The following is a 13,695-nucleotide window of genomic DNA, read 5'->3' as shown; positions in this document are numbered from 1 at the left end:
TGTCACCAGGCATTTCCATAGTAGTGTTGCAGTTCTTCACAAATGGGGTGTGCCCTGAGGCCCCCAGGAAAGGCTGATGTTGGATGGATCAGAGAGGGAACTGCAGATGCACCTACCCAGGCTTGTCTAAAACGATGTGTCTGCCAGTCTGCGAGGGAGCACTGACATCGACTCCCTGCCTGTGCCTGTCTCAGGGTCTCCAGCCCAGCCTCTCCGAGCAGATGAGAGCAGGCACCAGGGGGTTTTTTGTGGCTTGATTCTGTTTGATAGTTACAGCAGACGTCTTCACATGCTTGCCCAGGGGAGAGACGCCAGCGTGGGTCTTCAAGGTAGTTTAGTGGGTTGAGGAGTGCTTGGGGAATTGTGGGATTCGGCTGTTAGAGCAAACTGCTGTTCCTTGGCAGGCCTATGAAGGAGAGAAAATTCCAGGGTTTTCCAGGCTGTTGAAAGGAGGAGGCTGGAGAGACTCCATGGCAGGACTGGGGTGTTTTAACTTAGGAGAAGAGAAATGTATTTAAAGGGCCAGAAATTCTTGCTGTGTGAGTACTGGTTCAAGTCCCAGGAAGTCCACTTCTAATCCAGCTCTCTGCCAGCGTGTCTGGGAAAGGCAATGTAGGGTAGTCCAAGTGCTTGGGCCCCTGACCCATGTGGAAAACTAACAAGAAGCTGCTGACTTTAGCCTGTTGGGCCACTTGGGGAGTGAACCAGTCAGTGAAAACTCTCTCCTTCTCTCTTTGTAATTCTGCTTTTCAAATAAATAACTGAATCTTGAGAGAAAGAGGGAGACTGCTGGAGTTACAGTGGCTGAGAGGTGACGGGAGCCTGGCTTGCTGGGTTTCTGTGAAGAGTGTGGACCGGGTGGGGTAGACAGAGAGGCCTCAACATCTCTCCCGATCTGAGGTTAGCTGAGCACCTTTTCAAGCTCCTGTAAGAAAAAGGAGACACATCCAGGGGACAGACAGCATTTCCTGACCTGTCCTGTGTTCCTCACATCAGTCACCTGCCACCACTTGGTGTAGCATCATCATCTTCATCCTACAGGTGGAAAAGAGGAGGCAGAGGAACTCGCACCCTACTCCACAGCCAAGAGGATGCAAGCCCAAGTTGTTGGGCTGCTATAGTTCATCCTCAGCTCCCAGCCTCCCTCCTTGCAGTCAGAACCATGGGAAGCCTTGGCATCTAGTTCAACCAAGGACAGACCCTGGAGGAGGCTGGGGAAGAGGTGACTCCAAGGGTTGAAGCCTCCCTCAAGGACAAGGCAAGGCCCTGGAGGAAAAGCTGATGGTGGGTTTGGGCCTTGACCACAAGAGGATCTCTCTCTTGATATTGTCTGGGATTGAACTTGTGGGCTTATCATCCCTGGAGTGGTCAGCACGACCCACAGAGTGTGGTCCTGCAGGAACAGCATGGCAAGTGCCACCAGCCTAGAGGGTGAGCGGTCTCCACAGATGCCAGGGAGAGCCCTGAGCTGACCCAGGAATGCCCCCAGCTTCATGGTGCTCCATTAAAGGTGGTTTGGAGGCACCTTTGAGGGGCTTGCAACCAGCAGGTCCTTAAAGGCGAGAGCTGGTGGAAGAAGGCCAGGAGTATAGGTAGACTTGTCCTCCAGACCTGGCCAGAGCCTGACTATGGAGAGGTGAGCTGGGGACCATATAACTCAGCTTGGTACCCTAGAGGGAACACCACTTATCGTTATGTGAGTCAGGGTGACTCAATAGCAAGCTGACAGCCTATTCATGGCTGTGACCTTACCCAATGATCATGTGGACCATGAAGCTGGTAGGAGTGACCAAGGTGAGCTGAGACCCAGTAGCTGGACAGGAGCCTGTGGCTTGGGAACCTGTATTGGTAGGTTAGGATCTGGTCCTGACTCTGAACCTGACCCAGGGACCTCTACCGCTTTTTTCTAGTGCATGAGAACATCAGCAGGATCAGTGGAAATTGGAGTGAGCCACCACTGGCATCTCTGTCCGTGCCAGGCGGTGGCGTCAGCCACAGAGCTGAGGTTCATTGGCTAGGTCACACTTTCGCCTGGCCCTGGACTAACCTTCCACATCACCTTCATGGTCAATGCTCCCTGCACCTGCAGCCCCAAACCAATGACCAGGGAGTGTAGGAGGCACTGTGACTGAGAAGGTTGTCCCCCTTGTGGGCTGTGTGCCTCCTACTCCTCTCTTTAATAATAGCTTCCGGGTGGCTGAATGCACGGGTGTGCAGACAGCAGGCATGGGGTCAGCAGGGGTATTGCAGGCCCAGGTTCCACATGAGGATTCAGTAAGATGCTTGATCCAAACATGGAGCACAGGGCCTGGCTCAGCAGGTACTTGTGGAATACCGTCTCATGCCAGTCAGCAGAATTGCACATGTAAATGAAGCATAGTCCCCAGGTGTCTGGATACTTTGGGTGATTGGGTGACACCCCACAGGGGTACCCAGTCACAAATACTGTACCATGAGTCATGACAGCAGGATCTGGGTGGACTAGTAAGAGAGGTGTGGGAATTTCCTGGTGGCTTTCCTGGAAGAGGGGACTCCTGGGGTCAGTTAAAGGGTGCAGGCATGGGGTGAGAGAGGGTGAGAAATTCCCTCTGGGGGTGGGGTGGGGATCCAGGAGGAACTGGGGAGACTGTGTCACTAGCTTCTGGGTGTGGGAACTCCTCTGGAGGGCACCCCTGTGGACGGACACCGTGTCCTGCTGCCTGAGGGAGGCACAGATGGCAGAGCAGTATCCATGCAAGGACCCCCAACGGACCCAGGAACCAAGGGGAAAGGACCTGTCCTGAGCTGGCCATTACTGTGGTTTGCAAGTGACCTGCTGCTGCCTGGATGCCCAAGGGGTCGTTTGGACATTGCTGCCAGCATTCCCAAGAGGCCAATCAGAGGCCTGCCACTGGGTGCCTATGGTCCTGCAGCCAGCTGTTGCTCATCACACACACCACTGTGCGAAGGGCCTGCCTACAAGGAGTGACCCAGAGGCTGAGATCCCATGGATTTTCTCAAAAGCAGAGTGAAGGACTGTGGCTGCCACCAGCCGGGGGAGGGCCAGGCCACTAGACACTGCCTTTGGTCAGGGCTAAGTCTTCACTCCCTCACTCTTGCAGTAAGCCCTCGGGTTCAGCAGCCTCGGGTTCACCCTTTTAACCCCCTCCACCTGCGGACGTGAAAATGAACCTAGGAGTGGCCTGAGGGCCAGCTGGGATCAGCCCTGCAGTTGTATGGTGGTGGTTTTAGTAGTGTGAACCATGAAAGGGGTGGACTAACTGCAAAGAATGTGTGTCTATCTGTATATTATAGAATGACACACATGTTCCTTTCCCTAGAGAAAGCATGTGACATGCACTTCCTGTCAACATATATGTGCATATGCCTATGTATGGATGTATAAAACAGTATTGATATTTATAAAAATAAAAGAAACAACAAAAATACTTTTACGCCCCCTCCATCGCATCCCTTCTCCCAAGGAAGCTGTTGTTGCCAGGTGAGGGACATTCTGCCAGTTATCCCGTGTGTGTTTCCATGGTGAACACACCAGACAGCCATACATTTGTGTTTTCTTTACACAGAGACAGTTGTGTCATCTCATTTTATCTTTGATTTTTTTTAAGATTCATTCATTTGTTCATTTAAAAAGCAGAGTGGCAGAAATAAGTAGGGACACACAAACATGGTTCTTAAATCTATGGATTCATTACCCAAATGGCCACAACAGCCAGGCTTGGGCAGAGGAGGCCAGGAGCTCCCTCTGGTCTCCCACGTGGTGGAGGGGCCCAAGCCCTGAGCTGTTGTATCCTCCACCTTCCCTGCCATCACCACCCTCGGCACTGCAGTGGGTGTCTGTGGCCATGGGATTTTGTGCATGGGAATTGCCAGCTGTGCAAAGCTGATTCCAGTGTGGAACTGTGGGTACAGGAATAAGGCACGGAGCACACCTTCCAAAGGCAGTTCTATTTCCACTCTCATCTGTAGCATGTGAAAGTCTTGGGTTACTTATACTCCCGCTAATATTTTAGAATTATCGTGAAAATGTGACTTTCCAATCTGAGGCAGGAGAAGTCATGTCCTACACCTGTTCTAGTTTGCATTTCTTTCATTACGGATAGGCATGAGCATCTGCCCCTGTGTCTATGAGCCGGTATCTTCTGTAATTGGCCTCTTGGTACCCTTCAGTGACTTTTCTGTTGAAGGGAGCCTTGTGCACTTTGGAGCTCCATCATCAGTCTGTTAACTACAATGTAGACATTTTTCTCTGCACATCACTTGTCTTTCAACTTGGTTTATGGCAGCTCTTTGCCAGAAGGAAGTTTTAAATATTTATGTAGAAGAAATTAGGGCATTTAATTGATTGAGACAGATGGCTGGTCCCTGCTGTACCCATTATTCAGGTATGTGTGTTTGTGCGTGCATGCATGTGTAATGGTGATTAATAAACCTTTCAGAAATTAACTAGATTCGTAGGCACAATGGCTGCTGAGAGCACAGGCTGTGGAAGCAGTTCTAGGAAGCCTGTGCTGCTACCCCACCACCACACACACACACACACAGGACAGCCAAGAACAGTGTGGGAGTATCTGCTTGAGATCAGAAGAGCAAATGCCACACAGGGCTTCTTCATCTGGGTGTGTCTGCATTGGCCCTTGGCTGTGCCACACATTTCTGTGTTGTGGGGATTGCCAAGCAGAGTCACCGAGTAGACAGATGGTGTTGACTGAATTTATGAGACTCCACATCGAGCCCCTAGCAAGTGCACCACAGAGGGCTGGGAGGATGCAGTCGTTAGGCTGTAAGGAAGAAGGTAGTGTGCAGTTGTCATCCCTTCCCTGTCAAGTGTCACTCAAGGGGATGGCCCAGGGTGCAGCTTTGGGGAGAAGGAGGGCAGTCGGCTCAGGATGAGAAAGGGACCTGACCTTTCCCCCACTGCTCTACTGCAAGTTTGCCCTGTGACCTCGCCTGGTTTGCCTCGCAGTGCACCTGATACCTGTCTCGGTCTCCAAGAATGGTGCAAGCACCAAGAGTCGGAAGAGAATCCTGCCGGACCCTGTGACAGAACCGCCTGTGACAGACCCCGTGTACGAGGCTCTCTTGTACTGCAACCTGCCGAGCGTGGCTGAGCGCAGCATGGAAGGTAGGCCTGGCCAGCGCCACGAGCCCCAGGGGACTTAGTCCCCAGATGGACACCCTTTTAGGGACCTCATTCTGCAAGCTGCAAGGCATGGTGGTGAGGAAAGGGTGAGCTGGACGTGGGGCCTGGACTCGCCACTGGACTCGGCCTTGAATGACTTCCCAAGCTATAAAAGGGGGGTGACTGGCACAGGCCACACAGGGCTCCTGGGGGGAGATGGGACGGCACCCAGCTCCTAGGGAGACCTGCATGTAGTCTGGGTCCCTGATGAGGCCTTGGCTGGAAGGAACAACACCTTGCTGTAAAGATGTTGGAAAGCAGGACTTCTACGTGGTTCTGCTTTCCTGAGACTGGGCCAAAGGGTAAGGGGACTCTATATTTACCTGCTTACCTACACTTGCTACTTACCTGTCTATACCTGCATGGCGTCTTGAGCAATTGAAAGCAGAAGCTGTACTGGCAGCATTCTGGGGGGCTGACCCAAGTCTGTGCCGTGAGGGAGGGCACGTCGGTAATCACGCCCACGTCTCATCAGCATCCTGGTCTCTGTCCCTCCCCAGGGCTCTGCCTCCCCATCATCTCCAAAACCTTCCAGCCTCCTCGTGCTCCTGGGTGACCCCACCTGAGCCAGAGCCCCTTGGCAGTGGCTGTGCACGCTCCTGGTGAGCGCCACCTCCCAGTACAGGCGTGCTTAGGTCACGACCCCCTGCCCACTCCCCTTCCCACCACCACCCCAAAGCCTTCTTCTGAAAAGATGGACCCCTGCAGAGTGACTTCTGTCTCACAGGCCATGCTCCGCATCATTTTAAGCTGGTCTCAGTGCATGTGCTCATTCGTCACGGAGACAGGTACCCACTGTATGCCATTCCCAAAACAAAACGACCAGAGATTGACTGCACCCTGGTGGCCAACAGGTAAAGTGCACTTTTCCTACCAGTCATCTTTATTTTTAATTTTTTATCTTTTTAAATAATTTTCTGCTTTTGTACAATGGAAAATTACAGGCTAGGGTGGAGACCTACATTCTTTTAGCACACACTGATAGCAGGAGCTGAGATGCAGGGTGGACTTGTATGTGAAAAGACCAAGACCTACAGAGGCGGGGACACTTGCTCTAGGCAGCATGGTTGATATGCGGTAGATTGAGCCCAGGTCCACATTGCCTTTGGAGAAACCTCTGGGACATGGAGCAGCGAGTACCAGGCTAGGAATCCACACGCTGACCAGTTCTTCAATTGAGGGCGTAAGTCTGTCTAAGCCCCGACCTCCTGTCTGAAATGGGTAGCTGCTGTTCCCCAGGCAGGGCTGAGTAAGGAACCAGCGAGGGACTCCACGTGACCCCTGCAAGCTAGTAGCTGCATGCTGGGCAGACGTGAGATCCTGCGTCAGTCTCTTCATGCTTGCCCCAGGAGTAGTGACAGCCTGTTCTTGCTTGAAAGCCCTGGGGATGAAAAAAAATAATTGGACAGACTAGAGTTTGTGTGAATGGAAATGATGTGATGCTAAAATTAGAGGCACAGTTAGCAAAAAATGATGGGCTGGGCCTCGGCAGCCACGTCTGGGGACGCGCGAGTGGAGCTCATTGAAGGTGGGGGAGCCGGCGGGGGCTGCTCAGTGGATGACGTTATTGAGATGGAATGCTCCCGGGGTGCCAGCCTGCCTCAGGCAGCACCAGCCTGGTGGAACCCCACATGGCCTCCCTGCACCAGGATGTCAAAGGACGCTACATCCTGAGTGTGGGGAGTTACACCCTGGGTGCCTCTCAGACCTTCACCCTGCCAGGCACCGTCAGGGGGAGATACAGCAAACCATTGCCCTTCAAACCATGTGAGGCTTATCTATGCCTTCGCCGCTGCCCAGAGCTCACTCGATTGCAAACAAAGTACAGCCTTGAGCCTGGACACATCCCCGGTGGAGTCCAGCCCCAGAGAGGCCCCGGAGCTCCACCACTTGCCACCTGCAGGCTGTCTCCACTCCTGTGCCTTTTGTTCCTGTGTACACAGAGGCCCTCTGAGCCTACGGTTACCCTTTTCTTGCCTCTGCACCTGCTGTGGCTGCCTCGTCGTCTGGCCTGCTGGGCTCACTCTCTGGGAACCTCCCTGCATGTGAGGATGGTACCTGTGTTTGGATCTGGCTTTAGCAGTGCCTCACACATTGAAAAGCAAGATATGAGAGAAAGGCCACAAACAAACAGTAGTAGAGTCGAAATGTTTGTTAACCAGGGACCGGTGCTGTGGTGTACTGGGTTAAGCCACCACCTACACCAGCATCCCAAGTGGGGTGCCTGTCCAGCTGCTCCACTTTCAATCAACTTCCTGCCAAGGCCCCTAGGAAAGCAATTGAGGTCATCTGGGAGGGTAAGCCAGGAGATGGAAGCTCTCTTTTCTGTTCCACTTTCTCTGTAACACTTTCTTTCAAAAGAAAGAATGAATAAGAAAACCAATAAAACATGGCATGGATTCATTCCCATTCCCAGCTATGAGAGCTGTCTAGAATAGTGTCATATGATAGCCACTCTGCTGGTCTCCAAGCTCTGCTCACTTCAGAGCCCTGGTACAGAACCCAGGGCAAGCCCCAGTACAGGAAGAAAAATTTCCAGGAGGAAAATTAGCTCTGTGTGTGACCAGAGCTTTTGGAGAGGGGCAGGGAATGGCCTACTTGGCAGGAGACGGAGCCAGCACACACTGACAAGGCCACATCCCCTGAAGTCCATGTGGGAGTGAGGAGCCCACTGCCACCCAGACAGGGGTTACCTGAGACCTGAGGCCAGGTGACAGTGAGGGTAAAAGAGAAAAAGATGGAGAAGCCCCAAAATGTGGACTCGGCCAAGCTGAGGGGCAGGGGACGCAGGCAGGGCATGACGGGAGAATGAAAGCAGCTCCCAGGCTGGCAGGGATGGCTGGGGTGCCTGGCAGCAGCATCCTGGCAGGAGAGCCCCAGAGGTGATGCAGGTTGGGGAGCAGGTAGGTGGAGGAAGAGCAGAACCAAATCCTCCAGCGCGAGTCCAGCAGAGGCAATGGTGGTTCTATCCCAAGGAATCGCAGATTTGGGGGACACTTGTGCAGGTGCCTGTTGCTGAAGATGCTCAGGGCTGTGGCTCATGTACATGGGCTGCTGCTTCTGCTAGAGCTAGAAACAGCTGGGGGCTACTCCGGGACCCTCGGACCACTCATCACACATGCTGTCTTTCCAGGAAGCCGTATCACCCAAAGTTGGAAGCTTTCGTGAGCCACATGTCAAAAGGATCTGGAGCCTCTTTCGAAAGCCCCCTCAACTCCCTGCCTCTCTACCCAAACCACCCACTGTGTGAGATGGGGGAGCTCACACAGACAGGTACGTATGCCTCCTCCCACCCACACTTCTGTTGCGGGGTGCGAGAGAGATCCTGCCAGGCAAGTTTAGGATGTATTAAGGAGTCTATTAACCATGCTTGGTGATAGCAGGGCCCAGTAGATATTAACAAATGACAGTCTGAATCAAAATGCTGAGAGGAACAAATGGTCATCATTATGAAGTCCATCTGTTAAGATCTTTGTGCCAGCATCTCCAGTAGTATCACTTATCCTAAGAGACTTGCCGCAGACAACCTGAGCACACTTACACGGCTGCAAACATTCACCTTTCTCTGGCCTCTCTGTCACATTCCACAACTGCTAGCCCTTACCTCTCCTGGAATTCTTGAAAGTACACAAATTAGAAACACAAAGCACCTTATCATTTGCATTTTCACTGACTTGCCCAAGCAGTGAGCACAGAGTGAGGAACACAGACCTACAGGGGCCATGTTCAGGGTCTGCCTGTCCTTGGAGTCTGTCTGCGGAAAGCCAGAGAGCAAACAGGTCCTGGGGAGGCCAAGAGTCAGTTCAAGAGCCATGGAAGCACACTTCCCTATCATGGGCCTGTATGCAGGCTTAGGAGGCAACACTGCCCCCCTCAGGTTCCAGGTGATGCTAGGTGAGTGTCACAGGTGGGCAGAGGGGACTGCACAGGTGGGGGAGGAGGAGATTCCAAGCCTGTGACCCTCAACACTTCCCCTGGCTGGCACACACTTGGAGTACATCCTCTGGGCACTGGCACCTCAGGGACCTCAGAGTCAATGTAGCATTTATTTAGACAGCCTTTCTGTTTCCACACCCCCAAAGACAGGACTTGTTCGTGGAGACAGATTAAGCAAGGCGACCAGAAGGAAGCAGAGCTTGAACCACCTGTAATACCAGCAGGGAAGCTCTCCCCTTCTCACGTGGTTGTGCACAGCAGCATCTCACTAAACCGGTCCTGCTGCTTCGGGTGTCTGTGCTATAGCCAGCACAGCTGAGCCCCGGGTTTGGAAGTTAGTGTTTACGAGGTGAATGGGGCACATGAGAAGGGGGCTGGCCAAAGGCTGTGGAGGTCCAGCTGGAGCTGAACCGATCTGAAGCCTGGAGCGTCTGGGTCTCCCACACAGGTGCAGGGTCCCAAGGGTTTGGGCCATCCTCCGCTGTTTTCCCAGGCCACAAGCAGGAAGCTGGATAGGAAGCGGAGCCACTGGGATATAAACTGGCACCCATATGGGATCTCAGCACGTGCAAGGTGAGGACTTTGGTCACTAGGCTACTGTGCCAGGCTCCCATCTTGTGTTTTAAAATATTAAAAACCTGTCATCATACGCATTTGTAACCAGCACACTTGGGGTCCCTGCAGCACTGTGTGAGATCAGTTGCTTGTGCTCACCCCTTTTAAGAGGCCTTGAGAGCAGCTAGCATATGAGGGTGGCAGATGAGGAGGCCTTTTTCCTGCCTGTGCCCAAGGATCCTGCAGCTGTAGTGGGGCAGCACGCAAGCAGGAATGAATGCAAAGCTGGAAACCGCGGGCTCTTGGGGAATTGACACAGCAGGCCCGGGCTCCAGCAGACCTGTAAGCTGAGGCCAAGGAGCAGAGCGGAGAGCATGTTAGGAGCCCAGCACAGTGCCAGCATGGGAGGGGCCTCGGGCGGTGCAGCCAGTGTAGCCCGGGACATTGCGGGACTGCGGGAGCAGGGACCAAAGAAGGGGGTGGAGCCAGATGTGGGGTGAGGATTTCTGCAGGTGCTGAGCTGGGAACACCCCAACCAAGGAAAATGCAGGCTGTGCTGGGAGGCTGTGTTGGAAAGAGCAGCTGTGGGGGCAAGGGCGGAGAGCTCGAAACTGGAGGCAGAATGGCTTAGGGCCATTCTTCACCTAACAAATGAAGATGACAACACAGGGATCGTATCAGGGCTTGTGGGAACCAGAGTTACAGTCATTTGGCGGTTGGGACAGCGCCTGGGATGGCTGCAGCTGACACCAGAGTGCCTACTTGGGAGGCTACACTCCCTGGGGGGCAGCAGGTGGCAGCCCCCCACATGGGTAACACGGACAGAGTCCCCACAGTCCTGGCCTTGGCCTCACTCGGCCATGACTGTGAGGCGTGCTGAGGACCATGCCTTTGCGCTCTTCACTAGCTCTTTTTGGAGATGCCCCACAGCAACCGTGCAGTCTTTCTTCGCATGGTCTAAGACACAGCCAGACACACAGTCTGCTGCTCAGGCCCATCTTAGTGGGGATGCAGAGACCGTGGCTGGGCTCCCAGAGGGCCCCCGCCTGCTCTCAGTGTCCCATGCCTGTGACCGAGCTCTGCCCCCCTCCTAGGCCCTTGCACTTCCATCTGGCCCACTCTCTGTAGCCAGACTGTGCATGCTCTGTGTGAAAGGCATGGCTGGCCCAGAGCCTACGTGAGGGATACATCTGTGTCCCTTCACGCCCTGCAGGCCACAGGCTGCGGATAAGCCCTCTCCTGACAGAAGGTGAGACGTCTTCATTTCTCCCCAGAGAACTTCCTGTCATGCAGTCGTCACGTGCATTTCCTTGGGGAAGGGACCAGGGAGCAAGGTGGCTGGTCTTTATGCTCCCCGCCGGGGCCACGCACAGAGGACAGGACCTTCTTCCCCCTCCCCCGCCCCGGGCTTGTAGATAACCCTCCTTGCATCGGTCTGGGAAGCTCGCAAGCCGGCGGCTGCCTCGGCCTGCCTGCGCTCAGCTGGGAGTAAGCAGCACGTTGCATCCCTGTGTTTCAGGCGTGGTGCAGCATCTGCGGAACGGCCAGCTGCTGAGAGACATCTATCTCAAGAAACACAGACTGCTGCCCAGCGACTGGGCCCCAGGCCAGCTGTACCTGGAGACCACTGGCAAAAGCCGTACCCTCCAGAGCGGGCTGGCCCTGCTCTATGGGTTTCTGCCCGATTTCGACTGGAAGAAGATTTATTTCAGGCACCAGCCAAGCGCCTTGTTCTGTTCCGGAAGCTGCTACTGCCCAGCGAGGAACCAGTACCTGGAGAAGGAGCAGCATCGGCAGTACCTCCTGCGCTTGAAGAACAGCCAGTTGGAGAGGACCTATGGGGAGATGGCCAGGCTCGTGGACGTCCCGACCAAGCAGCTGCGAGCCGCCAATCCCATCGACTCCCTGCTCTGCCAGTTCTGCCACAACATGAGCTTCCCCTGCACCCGCCATGGCTGCATTGGCATGGAGCACTTCAGGGTGATCAAGATGCATCAGATAGAGGACGAGAGAGAGCGGCGGCAGAAGAAGCTGTACCTCGGCTACTCACTGCTGGGCGCCCACCCCATCCTGAACCAGACCGTGGCCCGCATGCAGCGCACCGCTGAGGGCGGGAAGGAGGAGCTCTTTGCCCTCTACTCGGCCCACGATGTCACCCTGTCCCCCGTGCTCAGCGCCTTGGGGCTCGAAGAAGCCAGGTTCCCAAGGTTTGCAGCCAGACTCATCTTCGAGCTGTGGCAGGACCGAGGAAAGCCCACGCAGCATGCCGTCCGAGTCCTCTACAACGGCGGCGACGTCACATTCCACACCTCTTTCTGCCGGGACCACCACAAGCGTTCGCCCAAGCCCATGTGCCCTCTGGAGAACCTTGTGCGCTTCGTCAGGAGGGACATGTTCGCTGCCCTGGAGAGCGGTAGCACTAATTACTATGACGCTTGTCACACGGAAGGGGTCTGAGGTGGGAGGCACCACTTCCCACTCTGCCCCTGGGTGTGTTTGGTTTTTAAAGGTTACAAATTGTGCTGGGGAGCCAGGCAGATGGTTTGGGTTAAACAGGGAGTGTGTATGTTGCTGTCGTGTTGGTACAGAGTTGCCTGATAGAAAATGGCCAGTTGGTAGAAAAATGCTGGTACTTTCTCACAGGCAGACCTGAGGCACACTGCAGAACCCAAGGCCACCAGTCTGGCCTGCACACAGGACCAAGGATAGAACCGTAAACTCTCTGCCAAAGCAGTCTCCGTCTTGTAAAGTTTGACCTCAGTCCTTGGTCATGATTGCCCCAAGTGATTTTTCCAGAAAGAGGGTTGGCAGACTTGACTGCGGAGGGCCATCCAGTAAGCATTTCTGTGTACGTGGACACAGGGGCTACCGCACACAGCCTCTGCTGTAGTTCCTCTACTCTGGCATGTGTCTGCCAGCCACACACGAAGTCATACGAGATGGGCAAGGGGGAGGGGGACACATTTGGTTCCCAGGCTGTCATCTGCCAACCCCTGGTCCGTCATGGTTGCACACACAGCATTGCAGAGCCAATTGAATGCCAAGAGCAACTCAATGGTTCCTCCAGCATCTTTGATTGAAAAAAAAGATACAGTGTTTGGTCTATCTGTCCCCCTCCCTCCCCCCCACACACTTTTAACACACCTAGAAGGGGCTTAGGCACCAAATCAGGGTGAGTCGTAGAAAGGCGTTAGGGTAATACTTGATGTTAACGATGATTGTGGTACAAGTACTGTTAGGTACGTATTCCATATCTGTCTGCTGTAGTCTTTTTGCCATAAAGGCTGAACTTTTTGTATTCTGCTTAGTATTTTTATAGTCTAGGAAAATATTTTCTAAGACCAGTTTTAGATGTGTCCCTATTCGTACATGTTCTATTTCCTCTACCTGCCTAGTGGAGAGAGAGGCTGATTTCAAACCCTTTCTTACAGTGATCCATTCCCTTTGGTAAGTCATAGAAATGGATCACTTTTAAAGTGTTTTCATCAAGAAAATGGCAAATTCTAGTTGATTTTTTAAATACATTTTTAGAACAACAAAAAACTTTGTTACTAGACAGTTAAAATAATCTTTGTATGGTATTTTATACATTGGAAACAATTAAAATTAACCCTGTGATTTCTGAACTAATGTGCTAGTTCTCTTGGAAGAAGTGTAAAGTTCAGTGAGGTTCTCCCGGGTCCCTGGCATTCCACCCTTGTCACTTTCATTTTTGCCCAGTGTCCCATTTGAAGATGTCTGTCTACAAATAAATTTGTGAAGAGTATTTTGCACTGCACGACTGATGTTCTGGATGTACAAGTCACTCCAGTTCAAGTGAGAACCAGTGTTGGTTAGCTGGTTTGCTTCTTGGACTCTAATGCACCAGCCCAGAGAGCAGACCTTTCTCTTGAGGCCTCTGCTTGGGGAGCCACTTCCCTTTGGCATCCTGAGACAGCCATAGAAGGAGCATTTTCCCGTGGTACCTGGTGACAACTTCAACCTCCAAGATTTTAACTTTTCCCCGAGAGGCAGGTTGCTCA

General features: G+C 53.3%; 1 protein-coding gene across 1 annotated transcript in view; it reads left to right on the top strand.

Moving 5' to 3' along the window:
• Positions 1–13,439, top strand: part of PXYLP1 (2-phosphoxylose phosphatase 1) — a 46,520-nt gene extending 33,081 nt beyond the window's left edge. Inside the window, exons 3-6 of the mRNA XM_058657097.1 lie at positions 4,967–5,125; positions 5,910–6,036; positions 8,316–8,455; positions 11,193–13,439. Coding sequence (XP_058513080.1) covers positions 4,967–5,125; positions 5,910–6,036; positions 8,316–8,455; positions 11,193–12,130 — 1,364 coding nt within the window. The 3' untranslated portion in view covers positions 12,131–13,439. The remainder of the gene's footprint in view (positions 1–4,966; positions 5,126–5,909; positions 6,037–8,315; positions 8,456–11,192) is intronic.
• The last annotated feature ends 256 nt before the right edge of the window (positions 13,440–13,695 follow it).

This window comes from Ochotona princeps, chromosome 30, assembly GCF_030435755.1.
Source record: "Ochotona princeps isolate mOchPri1 chromosome 30, mOchPri1.hap1, whole genome shotgun sequence".
Lineage (NCBI taxonomy): Eukaryota > Metazoa > Chordata > Mammalia > Lagomorpha > Ochotonidae > Ochotona > Ochotona princeps.
Note: the sequence above shows the minus strand (reverse complement) of the source record. Positions and strands in the feature narration are given on the sequence as shown.